The sequence below is a fragment of the Podarcis cretensis genome (assembly GCF_951804945.1).
Source record: "Podarcis cretensis genome assembly, chromosome: 8".
NCBI classification, from domain to species: Eukaryota; Metazoa; Chordata; class Lepidosauria; order Squamata; family Lacertidae; genus Podarcis; species Podarcis cretensis.
In genome coordinates, this window is record NC_137177.1 from 40,573,727 (window position 1) to 40,600,097 (window position 26,371).

At 48.1% G+C, this 26,371-nt stretch overlaps 2 protein-coding genes and 1 long non-coding RNA gene across 8 annotated transcripts in view; 2 read left to right on the forward strand and 1 right to left on the reverse strand.

Annotated features, from left to right (window-relative positions):
- The window catches only part of VAC14 (VAC14 component of PIKFYVE complex), a 71,986-nt gene extending 66,284 nt beyond the window's left edge, over positions 1 to 5,702 (forward strand). The window contains exon 19 of the mRNA XM_079988392.1: positions 4,805 to 5,702. Coding sequence (XP_079844518.1) covers positions 4,805 to 4,973 — 169 coding nt within the window. The 3' untranslated portion in view covers positions 4,974 to 5,702. The remainder of the gene's footprint in view (positions 1 to 4,804) is intronic.
- LOC307222935 lies at positions 398 to 8,542 on the reverse strand. Its single transcript, XR_013841919.1, has 2 exons — positions 8,244 to 8,542; positions 398 to 1,188 (listed from the first exon to the last, which is right to left on the reverse strand). It is a non-coding gene; the product is annotated as an uncharacterized lncRNA (long non-coding RNA).
- The window catches only part of MTSS2 (MTSS I-BAR domain containing 2), a 58,304-nt gene continuing 39,257 nt past the window's right edge, over positions 7,325 to 26,371 (forward strand). For all 6 annotated transcript variants that reach the window (XM_079988393.1, XM_079988396.1, XM_079988397.1 and 3 more), the window contains exon 1: positions 7,325 to 7,808. In XM_079988393.1, coding sequence (XP_079844519.1) covers positions 7,740 to 7,808 — 69 coding nt within the window. In that variant the 5' untranslated portion in view covers positions 7,325 to 7,739. The remainder of the gene's footprint in view (positions 7,809 to 26,371) is intronic.

The window sequence follows — 26,371 nt, forward strand, 5'->3', positions numbered from 1 at the left end:
TCCTCACACCTCCCATTTTTGTATTCTAATTCAATTTGTTATTTCAGCAAATCCTTCCAACCTTGTTTTTATCTTAATAATTTGTCTTAATATACTATAATTTTACATTCTCTCTTTCACCAATTCATTTTTACTTAATCCTTTATGTCATTTCTGCTAAAACCACATAATTTTCTTTTCCCAACATCTTTCTAGCAATCCTTAATTTTGCAATATTGCTTTAAACATCCTTTTCATCTCATTATATATCATTTCCCAATATACTTTAACTTTTTTGCATACCCACCACATATGGAAAAAAGTTCCTTCTACTTCTTTGCATTTCCAACATAAGTCCGATTCCACCTTATACATCTTAGCTAATCTACTCGGAGTTAAATATCATCTATGGATCATTTTCATATAATTCTCTTTCAATGTGTAGCATGCAGTAAATTTCAGATCGTTTTTCCCAAAGTTTCTCCCAGAGGTTTAAGTCTATATTATATCCTATATCCATTGCCCAGTGGTTCATTGATTATTGAATCAGCTCATCTTTTGTTTCCCATTCCAATAACAGTGTATACATTTTGGACAATAATTTTTCCTTGTTCGTCAATAACTCTTTTTTCAAACTGAGAGCTTTTTAAAAAACCCACAATTTTTCTTATCTAATTTAAACATATCATGTAATTGGTGATACTGAAGCCAATCAGTAACTTGGCTCCTTATTTCTTCCAGTGGTTTCAGTCCGGGTTTGTTCCTTGAAAAGTCCAACAAATCTCTATAGGTCACCCACCACCTATCCATGTTTATTCTTTTAATTGTAATTGTTTCAATTGGCGACAACCATAGGGGTTGCAATGCCTGGCATCCTCCAAGTCTTTCCATCCCTTTGGAACCCCATCCTCTCCACCTCCCACTTCTTGCAACATCCTTCTCCTGGTTGCCAAGGACTAAACTCTTCCATCATGACATTTCACTTCTTTCCTTGTGGAAAATGAATTTCCAAGGCATTTGCTGCTGCTGCTGCTCCATTGAATGCAGGGAAAAAGGCGGATAGAACTGGAGAAGTGCTCTCTTTCTTAGACCAGCTTAGGTCAGCAGCAGTTTGGAGGTCTCTTTTGACTTGCTGAAAGAGAGTGTCTGGTGGGGATTTGCGAAGTTGATAACTGTTAACAGCAGGTTTTGTTTTGTTTGGAGCTGGCCCTGTATACGCTATGGGTGTGCACAGCACACACACACACACACACACACAGAGAGAGAGAGAGAGAGAAAGCCAGATCTGAATCAAAAGCATCCTCACCCTGCAATCATAGCAGATTAGGCAAATCTGACCAGTTTGCTTGTTTCAAGGCATGTGCTTTCTTTGGGGGCGGTGGGCAAATGCTCATGTAAAGGAAGGGTTGATCAGTGACAGATTAGCCGGGGAAGAGGGCAGAGTGCTTTGAACTGTTGTGCAGGAGGAGCAGGAAGGTGGCCACTGACCAACGACACTTCTCTTAAACTCTCTTGCAACTTTTGAGATTACAGAAAAGTATCCCCAACTCTTTTCCTCTGCAAGCTGTAGAGCAAGGACTGGAGACAAGAGATGCCACATTTTTGCCAGGTTCTGCTCTTGCCCAGCAATTCTAGGGACAAGTAGGCCCCATCTGGAGCCCACTGTGGTCCTACTGACTAGAGTCAGCACTCCAGAACAAGGAAGGTGCTGGCTGCCTTCCGTGGAGGGGGAGAGAGCTGATGAAAAACCCCAATTCGTTTCCCAATTGCATTTTGCTATAGAAATCTCTCTTTAACTTTCTCTAAAACGAAGGCTGTGGTCCTGGGCAAATCCAGGCCATAGAATTCAGCTGCACTTCCAAACATGCATAAAATTAGACTGCCCCTCTCCAGTTATATCATTTACCAAATATTAGATAGAAACACTAATATTTCCAATAATTTAGTTCAGTTGCCTAATCACAAATATTTATTTATTCCATGGAATTTATGTGCTGCTTGATTGTAAAAAACAAAACACCTCAGAGTGGTTTACAAAAAAGAAACTTTTAAACTTGGGGCATATAGTTGTTATAAGTGTAAGATTTTGTTACAATATTACAGTGTACATACGCTTCAGGTTACACACTCTGCTAATCTAGAAATAGTGCTTCAGGTTAAGAACTTTGCTTCAGGATAATAACAGAAATCGGGCTCCGGCGGCAGCAGGAGGCCCCATTAGCTAAAGTGGTGCTTCAGGTTAAGAACAGTTTCAGGTTAAGTACAGACCTCCAGAATGAATTAAGTACTTAACCCGAGGTACCACTGTATATGCAAGGAGTTGCAGAGTATTATAACATTGCAAGGACTCTTATTTAGTCCAGTGTCTTTTGCATAATTAAGTACATGAGCTTCATTGCAAGGTGTATCTGCCTATTTTAAGGTATGATGCAAACCCCCCCCCCCCGCTTCCTCCATCCCATCACATTTGCCTTTAGGGCCTAAATGAGGTTTGCCTTTGTCAAACTGTCCTCCTACTTTCCTCTTAGCAACTGCAGTTCACCAAGGTTCTGACACTTGGTAATGTTTATGAACATTCTGTGACATCACAGCTAATCAGCCGGTGATTGGAGACAGGTGTCTACTAACAGCTGGTTTTTAGCCTATAATATATTTGAGATATCTGAGAAGGTGCAGCCTCCTTTCCTTCTCCTTTGTAGAAGCACCTGTCTGCATCTACACCAGTTTTGGTTTACATCAGTCCTGTGTTTCACATTCCCCTGCAATTTTTGAGAAAGCAGGAGGATGTGAGCTCAGAGTGGGCTCAATTCTGCGCTCAGTTCGGTGTTTGTCACCAAACACAGATTCAGCCATTTGCTTTACAGTGCAATCCTAAGCATGCTTACTTAGAACGATTTCACCCACTATTAAGCCAACCTACTATGGGAACAGAGCTGTGGACATGAGTGTGCTAGCTTGTATCTCTGCTATGAGCCTTCCTCGAGACAGCTGCCTTTGAGCTGGCAAATGGAGGGAGATCTTCTTGCAATACTGGTCCCTGATGAAGACCTGCCATTCCTGGAATCTGGCTGGCAGCTCAAGCAGCCCTGTTGCTGCTGCCACTGATTCCAGCTGTTGTTCCTGCATCTAGCCCCCACCCACCCCCCGTCTTGCCTGCCTTCCCATCCCACTTGCAGTTCCAGGGTGCTGAGCCACAGAGCACCAACCGCTGGGCTGTCCGCTTACCAAAGGGAGAGGCGCACAAACAGGAAATTCTTTGCAGTTTGAGCAGAGCTCAGGCACTGGGCTTTGTCTCCAAATACACCCTGGATTAGTCACACCAAAAGGGCAGGCTAGGATAAAGGGCCCTTCTTGCCCCATTATGAATGTTGGGAGCTTGTAGGAAGCAGAGAGGACGAGATTCAAACTGCCCAGGTCAGATACAGAGTTGGCATCTTGTCTTGGCTGTGAGACCTACACAATTGTCCTATGAGGAAACACAGCATCCTTGCATGTACATGTCATTCCTGGCATTTGTGGGGAGCCATGGAGGGAAACCTCTTTGGTTGGCTGCAAATTTCTCTGCTTGAGGCTGTGATGGGTGATCCAGCCAAGGTCCTTTTTTCAAACTGTCTAGGTTGTAATGGTAGCTTTTAAGGGCTTCCTCAGTGAGAAGATGAGTGAAGGCAGACAGGACACTGCTCACATGTCTGCTTCCATCTTCCCCTGCAATCTGCAACCACAGGGGAGTTTTTGGGTGTATATGGTTTGCAATAAACTAGTTCATGCCACGTGAACTGATTGCATGCCCCAGAACAATCTACAGAGCACAAGGAGAGGTTCCTCAGCATGCTGCCCTGGAATAAATATTATGAAGATAAATATTATGAAGGGCAGTCCACAAATGTCGTGAATGAAAACAAAGCAAAATACAAGTCAGTTGGGAGGATCTTGGAGACCTCCATGTTGAAAACAGCCCTTGTACATTTCTGGTTCAGAAAACCAATCTTTTTCAAGAACATGATTGGCTTTGAATGAAGGAAGTTGCAGGCAGACACCACTTTGAGATAAATGGGGATGGCTCAAGAGCACTGAAGAGCTTGGCAGGCATTATTCCTCGTTGCCCTTGAGGTCTCTGCATGAGAATCAAGATCAGTCTCAAGCTGCATATTCAGGAAATAGGGGTCAGAGGTGGGGGGCATCGCCTTGGGCAGCCACTTGCCTGCCAATTCTGAAGGCCAACTGTGTTGAACTTCAGGTGGAGCAAAGCTCTTGTGGCTGACTCAGATTCATTGCACTTGGGCTGGATTTCTGTGGTTTTAATATTTGCGTTTTAGCTTACCCTTCTATGAGATTGGGAAGAGAAATCCTGAATATTAAAACAGTATCAGATATATTTTCTCTGAAGCAACGATTCAGTTATTTGTAAACTTTTGGATTGCCATATGTTATGGATGCTTTAGCTGAGATCCCTGCATTGCAGAGGATTGGGCTAGATGACACTTGAGGTCCCTTCCAACTCTGTGATACTAGTATTCTATTATCAGAGATAGTCTGTAGTGAGCAAGAATACCAAGAGGTCTTGTGCAACTTCAAGAACATTTCCCCTTCCTCAAAGGGATTGGTTGAGCACAAAAGGGTCCTGCTGTACCTGCATATGATTGTGGGGAGATGGAGTAGAGGTGGTCACAGCATTGCCCTTCTTTTTTACTATTGCATCCATGGGCACCTGAGTGGTGATTATCTCAAGAGTGCATGTGTCTTCCAGTCCCCAGCCCCTCTTTCTGGCCACAAGGCTGTTGGCAACAGTCCCCACCCCCTGATGCTCTCTCTTCCCTCTCCCCAGGGATGGCCCAAAGGCCAGTCTCACCTCCAAGAAGACCTCTGTCACCACCCCTGCCATAGACTACGCAGAGTTGCTGCAACACTTTGAGAAGGTCCAGAGCAAACACCTCCAGGTCCGGCACCAGCGAGCCAACCGGGGCGAGAACCTGGATCGGAGAACTGTCTTCTGAAGGCCGGAACCCAAGGGACACAGAGGAAGCAGCCAAGCAGCCGGAGTAGCTTAACTCCATGGCTTGGAGTTGAGAAGCAACCTTGGCTGGATATTGCTGCTAGCTACACATTGAAGAGATGTCACCTGGCTGTGGGGACGAGCCAGCATGTTCTGGGGGGCCTTTTCTGATCCTCCCAGGCAAGATTTGCTTGTGAGGTGGAACAAGAAGCTGCTGTGTAGTTTGGGATGTGCTTTTCCTCTCTGGCAGTGGTGCAAGAGCCCTCGCCTTCCCTTGTGATGGTCATCTGATGGTCGTAGCCGTGCTTTTGCTACTGCCAGAGGGGGGAAAAGAAATGGGAGGACTTCCCACTTCCAGCCTGAGAGGGGGGAGGGTGTGTGGGAAACCTTGGTGCAGCCCTTCCTCCCCACTGATTTGGGGACACAGTTGCCAAATCCACAGCGCCTTGACCCCTCTCAGCAACCCTGTGGGCTTGCACACTGGTCCCCATGTGTGGGTTGGTCAACTGCTATGAACTCCCAGCAGGATCACCTCCCTTGCCTGCTTCCCACCCAGCCCCACAAAAACCATGTGTTTGGATTGCACAGTCTTAGCTTACAGCTAACCTGTGTGTATGTGTATATATAGATCTCTATAGACCAACTGTATTTCTAGCCTGGATTTCTTTGTACTATTGTAAAACACTCCTTGCAATAAAAGGTATGGCAAATAAAATGATTGATGGCAGAATGGACTTCACTTCCTTTGGCTACATCCTCCCTGTCATGAGAGAGATCAAAGGGGTTGCCCAGTTTGCACTGCTGTTTGGGCAAGGGGGCCTGCTGAAACCTCAGTTTGCTGCCCAAGACTTACCCAGCCTTTTCCTCCAGCTGTTTTGGACTACAGTTCATAGAACTGTAGAGCTGGAAAGGATCCTCTATTAGCCCCAGCCAACACGACGATGTGATTTTGGGTCTGATGGGAATTCTAGTCGAAAACAGCTGGAGGAAAGCAGGTTGGAAGGTGAATCTATCCTGCGTGCCAGTCTGAAGGTACCACAACAGGTGCTGGACCTTCTTTCTGCTGCTATCCACTCTGCATAAAGTGCTCCCTGTTCCTGCACGTTATACTCAGAAGTAGGTCTGGTTGCTTTCATTTCTGTGAACAGACATGGCATTTTCTTCCATTACAGAGTGGGGAAGTCCTTTCCCTAGTAATCTGAACCCTGACATTTTATTTAACCTTTGGTGTCCTGTATGAATAAAGTTTTTTTTTAAAAAAATAAAGGCTTCTCCTGGATCAATGAGTGTCATTTCCACAAGCAAAGCTCCCTTTTTAGCCACACTTCTCTTTGCAAGCTCTCACTTGCGGGGGCTTCTGCAGTTCTTTCTGTGTACCTGCATTAAATCTGGAACCTCACTTTGTAGCCTTCTGGTTGAAAAGGTTTACTAATTGTGACAGGAAAATCTGCCTGCCTTTTGAGAAGCTGATTCTCTTGCATATCTAGCTGTGCCTCCTACTTCAGACAGCAGGACCTCAAGCAGTGATGCAACAGGCAGCCTCTTCTAGAGGAGATAATCATGCAGCAGCTGCAGCAGCAGCAATGCAATGATACCAGTACCTCCCCACCCGCAATCTCTTACTACCTAGGTGGAGGCAAGGCCTAAGTAGTAACTCCGTGGAGATGCTGCAGGTGGACTTTGGGCTCAGGGTTGCCTTTGACCTTGACCTCGTTTCTAGCTTTAGGCCCAAGAAGCCCCTGCAATTAAGAAGGCCTTGGCTCAGCGGGAGGGCTGCTGCTTGGCCGGCAGAATGCCGCAGGTTCAATCCCCGGCAGCAGTCGAGCCAGGTCTGAGGTTCTGGAGAGCGGCTGCCAAGCAGTGGAGGCAAGCTTGGGGGACGTGGTGCCACCCTGCTTCCCCTGGCGAGGTTGGGCAGGGTTGCTCCCATTTTGCAGAAGGGGGCTGGGGAAAGTCCGTGGAGCTTCGAGGCAACAGCTAGAAAACGCAACTGCTCTGCACCCCGTCCCCCATGTGTAGCCGAGACCCATCGGGCTTCCCTCCCGCCCACTCCCCTCGGGTCCGACAGGAGGGGTGTCTCCTGTCCCCAAGGGGCCAGCCGCCTCCTGTTAGTGGCGAGCGGAGCGCCTTCCATGGCCCCCTCGGCAGCTCCAGGCTTCGGTGGGCGAGAGGAAGAAGCCGCTGCATCGAAGCTGCCCAGGCGGAGCGGGGAGTTGTGGGTCACCCGCGTGCTCTCCACGAGTGGCGGCGGCGGCGGCTCCACTGCTCTCCCTGCAAAGCCCCTAGCTTGGGCGGCCCCTCCCCCTCCTCCCGGCCCGCCCCCTCCCCGCATCGCCCACGTGACTGGATCCCTCTCCCCTCCCCTCCCCTCGGATTCCGGCTGCCTTCTCCTGCGCCCCGTCGCTCTGAGGCGTCCGCCCGGCTCCCCTTTTGCGCGCGGCGACGCTCTTTTCCTCCCCCTCCCCGGCCGGCGGGGTGCTCGCCGCCCTTCTCGTCGTCGTCGTCGCTGCTGCTGCTGCTGCTGCTCCGGGCCAGAGGATGGCCACTGCTCGGAGCGCCTCTTCATCGCCTTCGCTCCCGGCTGCGGCAGCGCGGAGGGCCGCCCGTGGCGGGAAGTGACCGAGGGAGGCGCGCCGAGCGAGCGAGCGCCAGAGACAGAGAGAGAGGCTGCGGCGAGGCAGAGGGAGGAGGAGGAGGAGACGCCGCCTTCGCCTTCGCGGGGCTGTGTCGGGACTGGCCCCCCTCGACGGGCTGCCGCCGCTCGGCCATGGAGACGGCGGAGAAGGAGTGCGGGGCGCTGGGCGGCCTCTTCCAAGCCATCGTCAACGACATGAAGGTGAGCCGCTTCGGAAGAAGGAAGGGTCCGGCCGGCGCCGGCGCCGCCGCGCCCCGTCTGCACAGAATGGGGAGGATGCGGGGACGGGGGGCGGAGGCTGGAGTTGCTGCTGCTGCTACTGCGGGAGGCCGAAACCCGTAAACAAGCCTGGCGGGGAGGGGCGCGCAAGGCAAGGGGGCTTGCCTCTGCCTCCCTTCCCGGGGAGCCCGTCGCGCCCTTGGCTCCCTGGCCCGCCGGACGCCCGAGGCAGCGCGCGGAGGATGAGCACGCGCGACGGCGGGCGGAGTGGGGGGGGGTGTCTCGAGGCTGGCCTGCCGCCGCCGCCCCCCAGCCCAGACAATGCTGTCATTGCAGGAGGAGCGATTTCGGAGGGGGGGGGCGAATAAAACCATTGGGATGGCGGGGGGGGGGAAGCGGAGCTGCTGCCGCCTTAACTCATTCGGCGCCGAAGCTGTAAATCGGGTAGCCGAGGCTCCCTCAAGCGCGGCGGCGTCTGCCTTGTGCTTCCCTCCATCCCGGCTGCTCGGCTTCCTCCATCAGACGGTTTTCCTTCTTCAAAATGGCCAGGCGCTGTTTCGGAAAGAGCTGAGCATAGTAGCAGTTCTAGCCTGGACGGTCGCGGAGACGATACCTCCGAGCATGGGCAGAGGGCCCTTTCGCCACCATTTACTATCTATATCTAGTCTAGTCTAGTTCCTACGCAGTAGAAGCGCCGTAAAGCTCTGCATAGTGATAATTTATCTAAATACCAAGGAAGGGGGAGGGGGACTTAGAGAGAAATGAGTGGATCAGTGGCAGATGGAGGAAGGGGGCGGGGAAGTTGTTGGTGCTGGGCCTGGAGAGCAAAAAGCAGAGGCGAGTGGTGCTCACTGCCTTGCCAGATTCAGCATGGCGGTAGTTGCCCCTTGGCCTGGCCTGCAGGAGCCTCTTCTACCACCTCCACCACCACCCCTTATGCAAATCTTGTCAAGATTACTTCTCTTACATGGCTTGTAAAGAAAGTGAAAATGCCACATGGAAGAAATCCACACACCCTAGAAAAATGTGTGCCCTAGGAGGGTGACTGCAACCAGGAGTTGTGAGGATCAGCAACCTAACTGGCTTTACAAGAGAAAGTGGCCAACCCTCTTGGAGAATGAACATTAGAATGGCAATTTAACCTGGAAGGATCAAATTAGCAGGCTCAACAACCTTTGAGGTTTAAAAAAACCAGTTTTTCACCAGTGAGCCCTGGGCGGCTCTGGCAAATTGCCCCATGCTAAGGATCTGGGGAATTATCAAGACAGAAAGAGTCTCTCTTGTCTTGAACTTCATCTTGAGCCACATCCCAGACAAGGTGGGAAATCTGGCCAACTAAAATTGATGGCGGCTGAGTTTATTGAGCATCAGATTACCTTGTGGACAACCTCATGCACCTGAATTGCCACTGCAGAAATTGGCCACAAGTGGGGAGGCTGTTAAAATCCAGCGGGTGAAGCCTTTGGGAGGAGATTGCTAGACACGGTAGAGTGAAGCTTTGGGTTGGTTCTCCTAGATCAGTCTTCCTCAGCCTGGCTCCCTCCAGGTGTTTTGGACTACAACTCCCACCAGCTGTTCCAGCCAGACCTCTGGTTCTATTTCTGGTTCCAGTTCTGGCACTGGCTCCTGAGGCATGAAGCAGTTTCCTGGATACCTTGTTCCGAGCCACATTTCATTGTCAAAGTTGGGCACAGGCACAAAGTGCCATGTTTCTCCTTGCTGCATCAAATCATGGAGCTGGACAGATCCCACCCACTCGCCAGTTTTCCCCCTACTGCTAAGTTTGATTTCCAGTTTCTTTTCTCTCAAGGGGGACTCAAGATGGCCTCAATTCTGAAAGCTGTGTGTCCCACTTAACCTGAGTTGTAACTGGTGCAACAAAGTAGAAGGGGGGAAGGCAACCCATCCAAAGGCTGGCCCTGCTTCAGCAAAATTAGTTTTGCATTAAAATGCAGCGGGCTGCAGATGTCACTCACTTGCTTAATATGCACTTAAACCCCCCCCCCCCCCGCCATTTCTGGCTATACCAAGTGAGGAGGGAGTGGCGTGTGCTCACACATGTGTGGGTTTTCCTCGCAGAGATTGTTGGGGGGGGGCGTGTTGTTAGATACTGTTAGTGCTTCAGGAACTGTGGGTAGCTAGATCCTGGAGGAGCCACTTCCCACGGCAGTAGACCATTTGAAAAGTAATCATTGGAACAATTAAAATCGTAATGCATAATAGAATGCAACAAATAATCTAAGACAGACTTAAAATTATAATCATAGTAATTACCAGAATGAAGCACCAGCAAAAACCTGGGATCGTAAACTCCCTTCAAATGAACTGGCTCGGATCTTGCATCTTTTAAATAATAGTAAATAATTCATGAAGGTGATGGAAGCTCCTGTGGCTGCTGGAATCCTGCATTCAATGCCCAGTTTGATGAGTTGCCTCCCTTTCTCTTCCCCTGTCCTCTTATGACCACTGAACACCCAAGGGTGTTCCTAAAACACCAGGCTTCCTCTTAAAACTGGCATACAATCCTTAGAAGCCCATGGATGTTTGAAGAGCCCCCTGAGTCTATTCCTGGGCCCAGGATGGCCCTCCAATTGCAAGTGAGAAGGGTTCCCCCCACCTGCCTTCTCCAGGGCCTCTACTCTCCCTTTCCTTTACTCTGACCAGCTGCATCAGAAGCCGCCCCAAGCACCTGCATGGTGGTTTTTCATTGAAGTTTCCCAAATAATTCTGTGGACTGGGGAGCCTGTGCCCTTCATCGTGTCCCATCAGCCCCAGCCATCATGGCCAGTGATGAAGGATGATGGAGTCACCCCAGCCTGGGCTAAAGCCAGCAGTTTTGCTCTGAGATAAAGCAGCAGAGTTCTTCAGAAGCATTCTCTTCCAAGTAGTGGGGGAGTCACTCCCATTCATTCAGAAACTCCTCCCCACATTTTAGGAAAACCGTGTCATTGTTGTTTGATTTATTACCTGTCCTTTGCCCAAGGGTCCCAGGGCAGGTTGCATCATTAAAAAGAATCATTTAACCCCTTCAGACCTCGAACTCATTTTATACCACTATAACCTGCAGTGCACGTTTAAATTTTCTCCTCATTTCTCTCCTCCCTCACTTCTACTTTTCTGTCCCTGCTTTTTTGTATGCTTTGGTTTCTTAACAGGCCAGAAACACGCCCTGGGACAGCAGCCAGGGCAGTTTTGTTCATGATGAGTACCTGGTGTGGGAGCTGGAAAACTGTTAAGCCAGCAAGGGCCTGAGATGAAGGCCCGTAAGCCCTTCCTGCCTGCTGCTGCTCCTCTTCCTCCTTATCATCTGCTGAGTCATTGTTTGCAGCTGGATCTTCTCTCATCCAAGTAGACACTCATCCCAAGGAGATGCCTGGCAATAGAGCCTTCTGTATCCAGTCAGGTGCTCCTGGGCTTTGTGCTGGGTGCACTGCTGCCATCTCTTGAGGCCCTGGGGGGCATTCTCTCTGCCGCCCTTCATGTACACAGGGGTAGCCAGTGTGGTTTCCTCCAGATGTTGTAGGATTACAAGTCCCATTGGCCATGCTAGCTGGGGCAGATGGAAGACACAGTTCAAACACACCTACCACTATGTCACTAAGGTGTGCTCACCTGGTGCTCTTAATGCCTTTGCCAACAGGCCCACCTACAGAGAGAGGTGATGGTGATGTTAGGTAACACTAGGCCTCCTCAGTAGATCTTGCTGCCATGGCCCCTGTTATCTGTTTGGACTCCCTCAAGAAAGGCTCCACAGAACCAAGTGTCTGGCCTGCAGTTCTGCCAGTGTTCACTGACTGCCTGGACTCTCCATGTCCTTCCTCTGTGTATTGTTGGAGCTTTCCTGGCCTTGGTCGGGTTTGTTGCCCATGTGAGTCTCCACTTACATACAAGGCATGTTGAACTGGCGGTTTTGCAGGAGACTCTGACCTGCTGCGTCAAGGGAGACTTTGCACTCCTCCTTCTGTTCTGGGAGCATTTCATGAGGTGTGGGTGCCTGGCCAGTGGCCTTTCTCTTCTTCCTAGCCCACTGTGGCCTTTCTCTTCTTCCTAGCCCACTGTTCTGTGTGTCGGTAAGGACTACTTTGGCCTGGCTGGCCTGTATCCCCTGTGGCTTTGTGGTTGGTCTTAATGCCCAGCTTCTGAGGCTGCAAGCATTAAGCCAGCTTGCACTGGCTTCCACATTTCTGTTGCCCTTGGCTGCTGGAGGCTTGTGAGCTGGACCAAGTTCTCAGTCACTCACCACCTCCTTGCTTCTTCTGCCACGGCTTCAGGTAGAGTTGTGCTGCTGCAGGTGAGCTGGCTTCCTTGCCATGGCTACTAATCTTCCAGTTGGCTGCTGAGTTTATCAGCCTCCCATCATCCAGAGAAGCATGGTTTGGCATCTGTAAAACAGCAGATGGTTCTTAGAGGAGTTAAGATGCCTGTGTTTGTGTGTGTGTTGCAAGGGGCCATGCCTCCAATTCTTCCGCTGTGCCCCTTTCTCCACAGAGTGAATGGTGGACATACATAGGATGAGTCACAAGGTCATTGTCTCATGTGATGCCTACACTAAGTGACTGAGAGGTAGTCCTGGACTGCCCAGTCGACATCACTGGAGGATAGGATGTGGCTGTTAATTAATCTAACAGAGCTAAAATAATTGTTGCCATTTCATTTAGAATTTACAAATGAAGTGGAAGTAGGGGAAAGCTCAGCTCAAAGGTTAAGCCTTGAATGAATGGGAGGATGATGAGGTCGCAGGTTGAGCTTCAGGAATGCAAGGAGAATGTAGCCAGGCACTCAGTCTCGTTTTATTGAACAAGCCTTTCATGGGGGATGGGCCTTTCTAGGTGCTCTTAAATATTGGGATAAACTTTGACCATCTCTGAAGCACAGACAGAACACCATGTTCCATAATTTTAAATTCCCCTGGTGTGGATTGAGCATCATTTTCTGCCACTGATGACACTCAGGCTCAGTGCACAAAGCACTTTAAGTGTGTGGATACTGCAGGCTTCCATCTCCCCTTCCAGATGTTAATTGTACACAGGTGCAGGCCAGGTTAGCAATGAAAAGTTAGTAAAGCCAAAACTAGATGCAGGGGCTGGACGCCTTTATGTTTACATGTGGATAAAGTTAGCAGGGGCTTCTGATTTTTCAGACAAAAGGAAGCATGCAAGTGAGGAGTTTAAGACTTCCTCAAGTCTGTTGATTCCCTTCCCATATCATCTTCTGAGGAATGAAAAGGGAGAGGTGCCCTAGGTGGTTCAGTGGAACTTAAAAAAATGGATGCCTCATCCTACACCTGCTTATATACCATTTACAAATTTTTCTCACATTGAAGCTGCAACTCTCAGGAAGCCCAGCTTTGGGCTAACCTCCAGCTTTGATGCCGCCCTGTTTCCAGCAGCTTTGCCCCAGGGGCAAGAGGCGGGTGGGGAAGCCATTTTCTGCTCTAGAGCCCTTCAGAGCCAGGGAGAGGACAAAAAAGGTTGCAGTGAGTTCTTCAGGCCTAGATCCTTGTGGGGGCAGGGAGAAGGAAGCCTCCCACTCTCAGAACAAGGGGTGCCCCATGGAGGGCCTGGACAGATAGTGCCAATGCAGCTGGACCAAGAGAGAGCCAGGAGGCCCTGGCCAATGCCAGGCTTCACCAGCTTGGTGCTTTTCATATGTTTTGGACCACAACCATCTATCAACCACAGTCAGCATGATTTATCACCTTCAGTTTAAATAATATGGAGGACACCAAGTTGGTGAAAGCATTTATCGCCATTTTAGGGGAAAGAAGAGGCAACTTGCCTGCCCTGGATTTTCCAGCTGTTTGCTTCATTCATTTCCTACTTTCTTGTTTGAGTCATTCATTTCTTTCCTGCTGAATTCACAAAGCAGCCATCATCCACATTGCTGGCAGCTGAAGACACATTGCATCCCCAAATGAGAACCCGGAAGTGCAGGGACCACCAGGAACCCCCTGTGTGCAGCTGTTTGTAGCTCTAGTCTATAGCCTAGGCTCTGTGCTCCAGTGGGTGCCCTTGGGGACCAGGCTAGGCTCTCATCCCAACAAGGGCAAACCCTTTTACCAAAACTCAGGGTTCAAGGTGTAGCATAGTCTCAACAAGTTGAAGTCAAGCAGAGACAACCACTTTAGATCCAAAATGTAATCTGGAAACATGGTTTGGCTCATAGGGAGTTCAAAAAGGAGACAGAAGCCCGTTTTTATTTACAGCTACTGGGGGGCTTAACTGGGAGGCCTTATACCCTCTGAAACCCTCTGGTCTCTGAAACCACAGCTGCTGGGAGTTAAAATGAAGGAGTATCAGAGATTGCATACTCGTGAGTAGACCTGTGATTGTATCCAAAGGCACATACTAGGTCGTTTTTGGCCTGTACCCCAAGCTTTGGGTGCTGGCGTTCTTGAGGACTGTGCAGGGAAGGTCAAGTGAGGAGCCTCATCTGACAGTTGTAGGGATTCTTCACCAGGGATCAACCCACACAGCCTCTCAAGTGGATCCTCAGCTTTGGATCCAGGGGCCCGTGCCTGCTCCACAGACCCTTGACCTGCAAGGTGTTTCAGTTCGTTCTTCAAGGGCTCGTGGTTATGAGAACTGTTGGGCCTCCTGCCCTTGGGCAGAAGCAGTAAGGGTTTCACTTCTCTGTTAATGAGTGATTTTTATTTTTTGTCTATGTGGACTGAGCAGGGTCCACTGCTTGGTGTGCAGGCCAAGGAAGGGGCAGGATAAGGTCACACAGAACACATAGCTCCAGCTGCTGCCCAACTCTCAAACAAGATCGGGTGAGGAGCTGACTGGAGTCCGACGTGTAACATTGGAGTTTGACATGTGGGAAAGGGATCTCAAAGGACATCTGGTCGAAACTCCACCTGTAGGAAACCTCTGCAGGAAGTCACAGCTTCCATCCAGCCCTTGCTGAGGTGCCTCTAACAAAGGAGAGGTGGCCATCTTCTGAGGCAGTTTGTCCCACTGTCAAAGCAGCACGTACGCTGGACATTTTTCCTAATGTTTGCTCAAAAATCTCACTTCTTGTAATTTGAACTTGTTGATCCTGCATCCTGGAAGATCACAAAATAAATTTGCCCTGTCATCTACACCAGCCCTTCAGGTATTTGCAGACAGCTATCATTTCATCTCTAAAACTGTTCCCTCTCCATCCTGGACCTGTACAGCTGCATCAGTCTTTCCTAGCAGGTCTGACTATCCATTCTGAATCCCAGTTGCTGGAAACCATAGGAGGGGAGGACCCTCTTTTGCTCAGGCCCAGCTTGTGGGTTTCCCATTGGGGCATCTAGTTGGCTGCTGTGCAAACAGGATGCATGGCTACATGAGCCCCCTTTGGTCTGATCCAGCTGCTGAAGGGATCTTCTGATGTTCTTCATGGCAGAATGGATGCTTTGCATGCAGAAAGTTCCAGGTTCAATCTCCAGCTACTTTGGTTAAAGAATCCTCAGGAGCAGGCTGAGAAAGACGTTTCTCTCTGACAGAGACCCTCAGAGGGGCTGCTTCTGCCAGAGTAGTCCTTTCTGAGCTAATTGGACCAAAGGAAGTTTGGTCCATCATCTTTGTGACAGCCTTTCAGTTCTTTGAAGATGGCTATCGTCTCACCTCTTAATCCTATTACCCAGGCTACACATTCAAAGCACTGTAGGCCTCTCCTCCTCTTAGGACTTGGCCTCCTGCCCTCTCTGGATGTTTTCCAGTCTACCAATATCCTTCTTAAACTGTGTTACACAGAAGTGGGCATGGCAGTCCAGGTGTAGTGCGCCCTAAGCAGAGATGGGTGATGCTGTTACAATAACATCTTCTAGATGCCTTTTTTCTGCTAATGTAGCCTAGAATTGCATTTGTCTTTTTCGCCACCACATCAGAGTTGGCCTGCGTTTAGCTTATGATTTACGGAAACCCCTAGAACCCCTTGTTATTTTTGAATCCTGCTGTTGGGCTTCTCTATTCTTCACTTCAGGTTTTAGCTTATATATGAAAAGGTGGGATAGGGATCACACATTGTTAGCGTTACTCATAATGAAACCATAGGGCTGTTATTATCTCTCTTCTCTGCAGCTCTCTGGTCAATTCTGTTTGTTGTCATGAACTTTTTGGAGGACTCCATTGCAGCAGGATTCTTAGTCTTTTCTTTTGTACAATGACTGCAGATCAAAGTTCTTTTCATGTTTCAGTCCTCTTGTATATCACTTGTATATTACAGCCAGTTTATCCCAGCCAGCAGGTATGTTTGTCCTGGAGGAGCCATACTTAAAAGAGGATAATGATATTGGCCCACAAGCCTCTCTCTGGACCACGTTGGCTGGGGCAAGTGAGGAAGTGAGTCCCAAGTATAGGTACAGGAGGCAACCCTCCCTCCCTCTCTTGATGGCATATCTGAGCAGGTGCTGTGGGGAACTCATTGTCTCTCTCCCAGATTAGCAGATGTGGACTTGATCATTCCATGTAATGGGACCATATACACAACGGCTTAATTTTACATTAATTTCATACTGGCATCCCATGCTACTTGGTCAGAAGTATAGGCAATATGGTGGATAATATGGGGGTGGTGTTTTATTGCCGATGACACGCTCCTGATTCATTTGTTCTCTGTGGTAGGCAATGCTTAATCCTCCCCCTTCATGTGCACAACATTTGTACAAAACTTTTTCTTCTGCCCTGCTCACTGCCATCTTGATATTAACCCTTCCTCTGTAAACATCCATCTCTGAATCTGTTGTCTGCAATGATGATTGATATTTAGGCTACCCTGCAAAAGTACAACTTAAGGATTAAAATAGCGTGTGTGAGAGAGGGAGTATATGTGGTGTGGAGACTGGCAACACTTCCAAAACCATCTCTCCAAAGCATTCTGAAAATAGCTCCGGGGTCTGCAGTGGCTGCCTGCCTGCAGTGGGGACCATCCGTGACAGGTGTGCCAGAAGCAGCAAAGTGACAGTTGGCTCCGCGCTTTGAGCAGAAGATGAGCAGCTGCAGAGTTTTGTCTGGCTTCAGAGGAGCAGCGGATTGTTTGGCTGTGAGGACCAGGTGGTGGCAACCCCTGAAAGGAGATGCTTGGGCCTCGTCCTGTAGCTCTCCTGCCTAAAGTGTCGGAGAGAAGGTGGAATACGGGGTGAAGGTGGATATAATACAGAAAATAACTCTTGGTGGGCCCCTCAATGACAAATGGAAATCCTACTTCCCTCCTGACTTCTCAGCTTGAATGACAACTACCCCTTTATTACTGATCTAGGGCCATTCATGAAAATGGTGCTTTATGAAGAGTGAGAGGATGCCTTGGCTCTGGAGCTTGTGGTGTAGAATATGGCACACAGGAAGCAACCGAAGAAGGGGAGGGGGAAATGGGCGTGAGGGAGGAATTGTCACACATAATATTCATAATAATTTTATTATTTATACCCTACCCATCTGGCTGGTTTGCCATTGGACTTGCCCTGCCTCGATGGCTACGTTGGGCTACCTGCTTATATATATATATCTGAAACATTCCTCTGTTGCTTTTTAAAAATACTCTTCTGGAGCTGGGAAGGGAAGCAGTTTCTTAGCATCACAGTTGATGCCATCAGTCAGCACCATTCACAAGCAGCCCTTTTGTTGCAGACTTGCAGAGACCTAGCATTTTCAGAGCTTGACCCTGCAGCATAGAGGAAAGGGGCATTTGAGTTAAACAGAACAAGGGCCCCGCTGTTGTTAGGCACCTTACCTTGTCACACCACCCACAGGCCCCTCTGCTCCCTGCAGTGCTCAGTCAGAGGTGCCTCTGAGAAGCCCACAAGGGGGAGGCCCTATAACCACTGGAGTTGAGGGGTGCACACTGCTCCTGCAGCTGGAGGTTCCACAGGGCCAAACAAGATGGTTCAGGTCCATTTCAATCCAGGAACTGCCTGGTGGCATGACACTGAGCCTTCCTGAGAATGTCTTGTCATTCAAAGGTTAAGTGTCAGCCTTTGGGCTTGCTGGGCCTGAGTGCCAGGATCACTTTAGGCATTGGGCCTGACAGGAATAGTAGTGTTGAATGAGGAAGTGCAATAATAAATACTGCAAAAGAGAGAAGCTTTCCGTTGCACGCTGTGGCTTCATGCTATTGCCATCATTTTGGCATGCTGTTACTGTACCACTTGGCACATGCTGTGACTGTGCCACTTGCCAACGGCCCATTTAGTTCAGCATCCAGTAGTGGCTAGTCAAATGACCTTATGGGGAGCCTTCAAGCTGGACCTGAGCTCATCAGCACTCTCACCTCCAGCAACTGGTATTTAGATGCATACTGCCTCTGATAGTGAAGGTACAGCATAGCTATTATAAACTTCTGTCTTGTTGCTTCGTATATCCTTTTTCTCTAAACTAAAAAGCCTCAAATGCTGCAGCCTTTCTTCACCTTGATCCTTTTGGCTGCCTTTTTCTAAACCTTTTCCAGGTCTACAATATCCTTTTTGGGGTGAGGGGACCTGGACTGTACACAATATTCTAAGAGCAGTTGCAGCATAGATTTGTATAACAGCATTATGGTATCGGCAGTTTTATTTTAAATTCCTTTCCTAATGATCCCTAGCATGGAATTTGCCTCTTTCACAGCTGCTGCACACTGAGCCGACATCTTCATTTTCTCTCCCTTGGGTAGGCAACACACAATTTTTTTTTTACAAAAAAAGACTTCCCCGAGAGGCTTAGCTGCAGACATGGCAACCCGTCCGTCTGGCACAGGGCAGGCGGAGGAAGATGAGCTGGGTGAGAAATGAAAGGTGCTGCAGTTGACTGCTTGAGCTTTTCCCTGGCAGAGAGACAGAGGCCTCTGTGGCTAGGACAACTGTGCCTCTGAAGGCCCAGGTTCCTCTGGACGTGACGCAGGCCACTGACCCAGCCCGGTGACTAGGGCTTTGTATAACCACAGGCACTCCAGGGGTTTCCACTGCGAGTCAGTTTTGCCAGGGAGGGAGAGATGATGCCCTGCAAACCGCACTGCAAGCAGCTGGGAGAATATCTGCTGAGTAATACAGTAAACATCCAAAATGAGATCACTCCTGGGTAGAAGATAATTTTCCGATGCAAACTGAATTTTTTTCAATGCAAATTACCTTAATTTGAATCTGAATTTTTTCCACTTTAAATTTTTTTAGGAAACCCACATGGCTGCACTGAGGTCTTCCTTCTCCTCTGGCTGCTAGGCAACATGCCTTGCTATCAATCCAACCCTGAGAGTTAACATACACTTGACACCTGCCCTGCTTCTCTTCTCCTCTCTTCCACATTCTTTGGCTGACCTGCTTGGGTCTGCATTGGCTCTGCTGTTGCCATAGGATGCCAGACTCCAGTCAGCAGTTACATTCCAAAATTGTCAAAGGACAGTACTGCTTATGGTTTTCGTGGCACCTTTTTCGGCAATAGGTTGATGGTTTTCGGCAAAATGTTGTGCATTGCCTTGGGCTGTCTTCTGATGGAGTCTGGGGGCTTCTAGTGTTCATAGTCACTATACTTCAGCTGTAAGCTGCAAGCAGAATTGCCATGGATTGACTCCTTATAACTGCTGCATTTCTTCTGTGTGGTCATTCAGCTATGTTCCATGCACCCCAGTGGGCTGTTGTGGCTGGGGAAGTTTAATTCACCTGAGAAGCCACTTGAATCTCAGCATATTTTCACTATAACTTTTGTGATGGGCACCATTTTTAACACCTTTTTGTATTTTATTTAGTACTAATGCTTTTCTGGCTGTGCTTTTTCATTTAAATGGTACTTCACTAGAGAGCCTTGGCAATATAATACAACAATGCTAATTTATTTAGAACTGCAGAAGATTAGGCGGCACATAGATTATGGGGCTCTACCCAACAGCCTGTGTGGCCAGCACCAGCTCCATCTGATTGGTAGGCCTTGTCCTCTCTCCAGGAGCCCTGGGAGTGTTACTTAGTTGCTGCAGTCCTTGCTGCAAGCAGTGCCGGGCAACTGGGCCTGATTCCCACAATGCCCTGGGGTAATTCTATACTGGGGGCATTGGGGAAAATTAAAATAGTAACTTGACCCAACCCCCCCCCCCCAGTGCTGCTCAAAGCAGTGGGCCCTGGGTAGGTGTTATTAATGGGCCTTGTGGGGCACCTTACCTATGATGACTTCCATACATGCCAAAGTAGAGTGGGCAAGTGGCTAGAGCCAGCTGGCAGGGACAAAGACAAATTCTCAAGTAGGCAAAGAAGCCATGTAAGTTGTTGCCATCATCCTATTTCCTGAACAACTGAACTGTCACTTTTCAGATCAACCATTTTGAGAGAATAACTGGAGGGACTCACAATAAACACAGCAAGTGGGGGGATACTAGCTACCTAACCTATCCTTTGCCATCCTGGTGCCCTTCAGATGTTTTGGAGTACCAAAGGTGCTCTGGCAAAGGCAGGTGGGAGTTGTAGTACAGGGCAGATGGAGGGCGCCAGGTTGGCGAAGGCATGGTGAATTGATGATTTTGAGAAGCAGGGTGAGATTCCCTCTGCATCATGCATGGGCAAAGATCACAGGGAAGTCTCCAAGGCAGACTTTCTGACTAGTTTGTCGTATATGTCATAAAATTATTTTACAGCACAAAATGGATGTGAACACAATTTTAAAAGGGGGCAGGGAGGGAGTTCCCCAGGTTGTGGTTTTGATTTTTGATAGAGCATGTCTACCTGAGCATTTTGGACAAAGGAGGGTTGTGCTGCAATTTCTTTGAAGCCAAGTTGAGTTTCAAGCCTGGTGGTCTACTCTAGATACTTCGTCCTCTCCATTTGTGACATTCTAGAATCCAGCAGAAAATGGGTGCATGCTTTTTCTACACTTACAAATGCCTTCTGCATTGGGCAGTCTGGCCAGGGAATGTTGTTGTTGTTCATCCTGGGAAAGAGTCTTGATTGCATTCTCTCCTTGTTGATTATTGGATTTTGCTCATCAAGTGTATCTGTGGCAGTATTGAGGTGCACTGTAGCCAAGTTATCCTGAGGTGGTTTTGCATGATGTCATATGCGGAATGTTACTTTCATCATTTCCATAAGAGAGGCTTAGCAAATACCACATCTCGCCACCTGGAATACATTCGTAGGAATTGCCTCCTTCTGACCAGTATTAGAAACTGAGATATAAAAGCTAGGAGCTAAATGGCACCTTAAATCTAGGTTATGGGTGCAACAACGGAATGTCTAGGTGCGCTTTTTTATAACAAGAATTCAAAGTTGAATTTACGGATTATTTGAAAAGTATTTGTGATCACCAGACGACGTTTGTAGGTTTGCAAGAAGTTCTGTGAGGAATAATATTAGAAATACTGCAAAAATGGAGAAGGAGACGTGATATATTAAGAATGTAAAGGCAATATTAAGTTAGGAAATGCGTAAGAAGTGATTAAGATGGAGGATTATCAGAGGTGCTGATGGAAGTCCAATAAGAATGTATTTGTGATAAATTGTGTGGTATGCTTTATAATTCTGTATGTTAAAAACCATTAATTTTTTTTTAAAAAAAGAATTCAAAGTTGAAAATGAATGAACTGCAGCTAAAAGTGTTCATTTTTCACATGGTCTACTCCTTCCCTTGCCCACCCCCCAATATTCTTAAGAGGGTCTCTTCTCCAGTCTTCAGAGAGTAGCTGGAAGTGGGGAGGCAGAAAAAGGTCCTCCTTTCCTTCGACTCTGCAGTTTTAATCTGAAATCTTAGGCACAGTACTGCGCCCAGAGCTCAGAAACTGCTTGTGCTAATGAAATTCCCTGTCGCAAAATGCGCCTAGAACAATGGGAGTTTCGAACACTGGTCCTTGCAGTCCAGATATCCAGCTCCTTGAGACATCCCCTCTCCTCTTGGTTCTGCAAGTCTCCATAGTCTCTTCCTTCATGTTTAATCTGACCGGTGCTGCTGGGCAAGATTGTGCATAGAGATCTGGAGTAGATGGAGAACTCCAGCTCTTGCTGTTTTTTTGTCTCTGTGTTTATGTGCGGCTTGGCTTCTATTGGCAGCTGGATGTGGGAGAGCAGAGTACAGTTAAATCAAAACCAGAGCCATGGCAGTGGTAGCAGGCAGCCCCATCTGGCAGCCAGGGATCAGGAGAGCACAGCACCCCGGGAAGAGTTCAGGCAAGCTCTCTCTAGCAAGGCAAAGGAGCTCTTCCTGGGCTATAAGAGGAGCAGGAGGCAGCAAACAGCCCTCCCAAGTTGGAGGCAGGAATGTTTCCACAAAGCATGTTGTTGTTACCTGACTTGTGTAGCTCATCCAGCAGGCTCTTCATAAGTTCAGGAGCAGAACACATGCTGTGCATGCAGGAGGCCCCCTTTACGTCCCCCCTGCTAGACCTACAAGTAGGGCCAGAAAGAATTCTTGTCTAAGGAGAGATGCTGGAGAGATCCTACCAGTCAGAGCTGCTGGCACTGTACTAGACGAGTGAATAGTCTCACTCTGTATTTAGCATCTTCATCTGCCCCGCTCAGCAATCTGGGGGAGGAGCTCTAGCATCACTTGCAGTCCCCCACCTCTTGGTGCTGCCACCTTCAGTGGTACCCCCAGAAGTTTTGATGCCCCGGTCAAACATTTCTTTCTGTCTGGAAAACTTGCTTTCAAGATGTCCACCTACCTTCCATCTCAAGAAGTACATGTTTTGCCAGTGAGGCATTCCAAAGCTGTTTTCTCTTCCCGCATGCCCCCAGCCCAGTTTGACATGTGGTCCAGTTCCCGCAATAGTTTTCAGGATTTTCATCATTACTTGCAAGGAAGTCAGATTTTAGTGCAAAGGGTTCAGGCAGTTTACAGCAGAAGGGGAAGAGGCTCAGCTGGATGTGATGCAGATACTTGATGTCAGATTGATGTGTTCCCAGCAGTGGCTTGGAGAGGGGCTTGCATGATAGATGTGAGACGAAAGGTGTCGCCAGGGCGCGTGCTTTGACCTCCTTCTCCCTCACAAAAAACACTTTGGTGCCACTTTGGGTGCCCTGTGTCTGAGAGAGCTGAATTTCTTCAAAGTAGCCCCTAGATCAGAACCGGCAGGACTCCTGGGTTCCTTGAAGAACTGCCTGGCTAGAGATGTTGCTGTTTGCAATCCTGTCATGGGTAAGAGCACTGCAGTGGGAGGTGTTCTGCCATATCTGAAAGGGGTGGGCTTCGAGGCTACCATGTTTTCCACAACTGCAGGACCGGGAGAAACCTGGAGCCTTTCCTGGAGTTCCTAGAGACAGAGAATGTGGCACTTGCCTGCTTTGCGTATATTAAAGGGTGCTCCAGAAAAAGAACAGCGTCTCAAATTGAGAGAGCCATTTACTTGCTGTTTAGTGCCAACAGGGGTGGTTCATGCCAACCCCTTCAAAGGTGGGTATTCCTTGCAGTTCAGAGAGGAAACGTATTTTAGTATGGCTTAAGTTAGGCAGAGGGTACTGTATTATCATTCTTTATTTGGTTTATTTCTATGTTAGAAAGAGGAGAGGAGAGATCAAGCATTAAATAAGACCATTATTATCAGTAGTAGTCATCATAAGACCATTCCTGAATAAGCCTTCCCTAGACCTGGAAGATCTGAATAATTTTTGACAAGTATCAAAATGTCCCCATTTTAGGCAAGGTTCTTGAGACGGTGGTTGCCAAACAGATTCAGGTGCTCTTGGAAGAGACAGGTTTTCTGGATCCATTTCAATTTGGACTGAAGCCTGGTTTTAGTACCGAAACTGCCTTAGTTACCCTGTATAATGACCTGTGCTGGGAACAAGGCAGGGGGATTGTGACTATGTTGATCCTCATTGATCGCTTGATGACTTTCAATATCATCAGCCATGGTATCCTTCTGAGGCGACTGTCTGAGTTGGGTATTGGGGGCACTGCATTGTGGAGGTTCCACTCCTCCTTGGATGGATGGCTCCAGAAGGTGGTTCTTGGGGAGCATTGCTCAACTCTTGTGTTTTATCTAGTATGGGGTCCTGCATGAATCACAGAGTCAGTTCTGTTTCCCATGCTCTTTAATATCTAGATCAGGGGTCTGCAACCTTTAAGACAAAAAGAGCCACTTGGACCGAAGAAAAAAAAACTGGGAGCCGCAAAACGATTGTGACATTTAAAACAGTGGGGAGTGTCGGGGCACACAATGCGCCTCCTCCCCTCGCTAGTATCCGCCCTGGAGCCGCGGCAAAGGTGTAAAAGAGCCACATGCGGCTCCGGAGCCGCGGGTTGCTGACCCCTGATCTAGATGAAACAGCTGAGTGGGTTCATACTGATTTCTGGAGTGTGTTGTTATCAGTATGCTGATGACACAGTTCTAGCCCTCCTTTTCATCTTCTGCAGGTGAGGCAGGCAGTGTTCTGAATCAGTGCTTGGTTGCAATAATGGACTGGATGAGAGCCAGTAAAACTAAAGCTTAATCCAGACAAGACTGAAATGTTGGTAGGTGGTTCCTCTGACCTGCTGAGTGGCGTTTGGCCTGTTCTAGGTGGGGATTACACTCCCTCCGAAACAGCGGGTTCATAGTTTGGGCGTTCCTCCAAGACTCATTGCTGTCAGTTCAGTTATGACCCTACCTGCACAAGGATAACTTGGCTACAACAATCTTTTCTCTGGTAACGTCGAGGTTGGATTACTGCAGAGCAATTTATATGGGGCTGCCTTTTAAAAACTTTGGAAGCCTCAATTAGTGCAGAGTGTGGCTGCCTAGCTGTTGACAGCTTCAAGACAAACAGATCATATAACACCAGTTCTGTTCCAACAACACTGGTTGCCTGTATGCTTCCAAGCCCAATTCAAAGTGCTGGTTTTGACCTTTAGAGCTCAGGATCTCCAATATGAACCTACCGGGGCCTTTAGAGCTTTGTTGAGGCCCTTCTGCAGATTCTGGTTCTGAGGGTTGTGACAAGGGAAGAGGGCTTTTCAGTTGTGGCTCCCATCTATGGAATGTGCTCCTCAGCAAGGCCCGCCTAATGCCTTCATTGACTGATACCAGGAGAAAGCCTATGTTTTCCCCCAGCCTTTTGACAGATGAAAGATGACGCTTTTGTCGTTAGTGTGCTGCCAAAGTTTCCTGCGGCTCTTAAGGGGGTTACTTTTTGTTTTAGTTGCATGCTATAGTATATTTATTTGTTCTTTTAACAGTGTTGTAAGTTACTTGGAGACCTTCAGGTAGCAAGCAAATAGCAAATCTGATTATTAATAGTGTTAATACTACTAGTGCTACTAGCTGTGGAAAAATAAAGATTTCAAAATCTGTCTAAGAGTGGAGAGGGAGTTCTGGTACTGTTATTTCTATTTTAAAGACAAACTTCAGCATGAACAATAAAAAAACCCATCCTTCACAGTAAAAAAAGGAGGGGTCATTTTTTCCTCTCATCTGCTTTTTCAATCAATTAGCATAGGTTTGGTTATTTCATTTATTCTTTCTTCCTGCATAGAACACACTCAATTTCACAGACACAGTTTGTACCACACAGAGAGCCCATGCAGAAGATCAATTTATGTTGATTCATAACAATAAGGGTCAATAAATTTGGGGTAAATTATTAGGGTTGCCACCTTTTCTGTCTCAGCAGACATTAACCAGTAATAAAGTACCTTTTGGACTTGGTCATGTGGTATTGTGGTAACTATAGTGGGCATAAACTCTCTGTGGAAACAACCAGTTCTCCAAAGAAAGGCAGAAAATGGCACCTCCAGCCGCCTTTGGGCAATTCAGTCCAAGCTGTTGCTCCCCAAAGACCTGGGAAGGCACAGCACCCTCCATGAGCAGTATGCAAAGCTATGGACATGAAATGTGCTGCTCTCCATACTGTTTCTGATTGGCACTTCTGCTGGTCCTGCTTCTACATCTGAGGACACATGTTTGGCCTAGAATCTTTAAAGAAAATTATATGTTAAGCCCGGGTTTTGATGTGGCAGTGCAGCAGTGCATAAGCACAAAGTTGCCACAAAGTGCAAGGGGTGGGGGAGAGGCGAGTCCGTTTTGGCATCTTTCCCTTTCTCCCTGCCGTCTCCCTTGATAGGATTTGCAGAAGAAGAAATTATAGGCAGTCCTTGTTAAGAGCTAAGTTTGTTGTTGAGTTGCCTTTAGGCCTCTCGCAGGCCTGTCAGTTTCCAAACTGGGGCAGGAGAATGTGGACAGCTGCATTTCTTCCTTGCAACAGTGAAATATTTTTTCCTCATTCATGACCCGGCAGAAACAGCTGGGTCTCTGCTGTTGGTCATTGGACCTGGCAGCCGCCTGGCAGCATCTCTGCCTCTCCAACATAGGGGACAAGAGACTGCTGGGACAGCAGATGCAGTGGAGGTGATATTTTCACCCTTGCCAAGATTTTAGGGCTGGGCTGAGACAGGGGAGGGGTTGCCTACTTCCCCTCCCAAGCACAACACCCCTTAACAATGTAAACATCAGCACCAGATGGTAACTATGGTTAAAGTAAACCAGGTTCCCACCAGGGTTTGCTAAGCAGCTGAGGCCTCTTTTAAGTTCAGCTTCAACAATCAGTCATTTAAAAATGGCCGCCTTTAACAGTTTTCTTCTCAAAGAGAGGCAACAATCCTCAGCCAGAGATGGCTGCTCACATTTACGAATGATGCTGAAAATGTACAAGG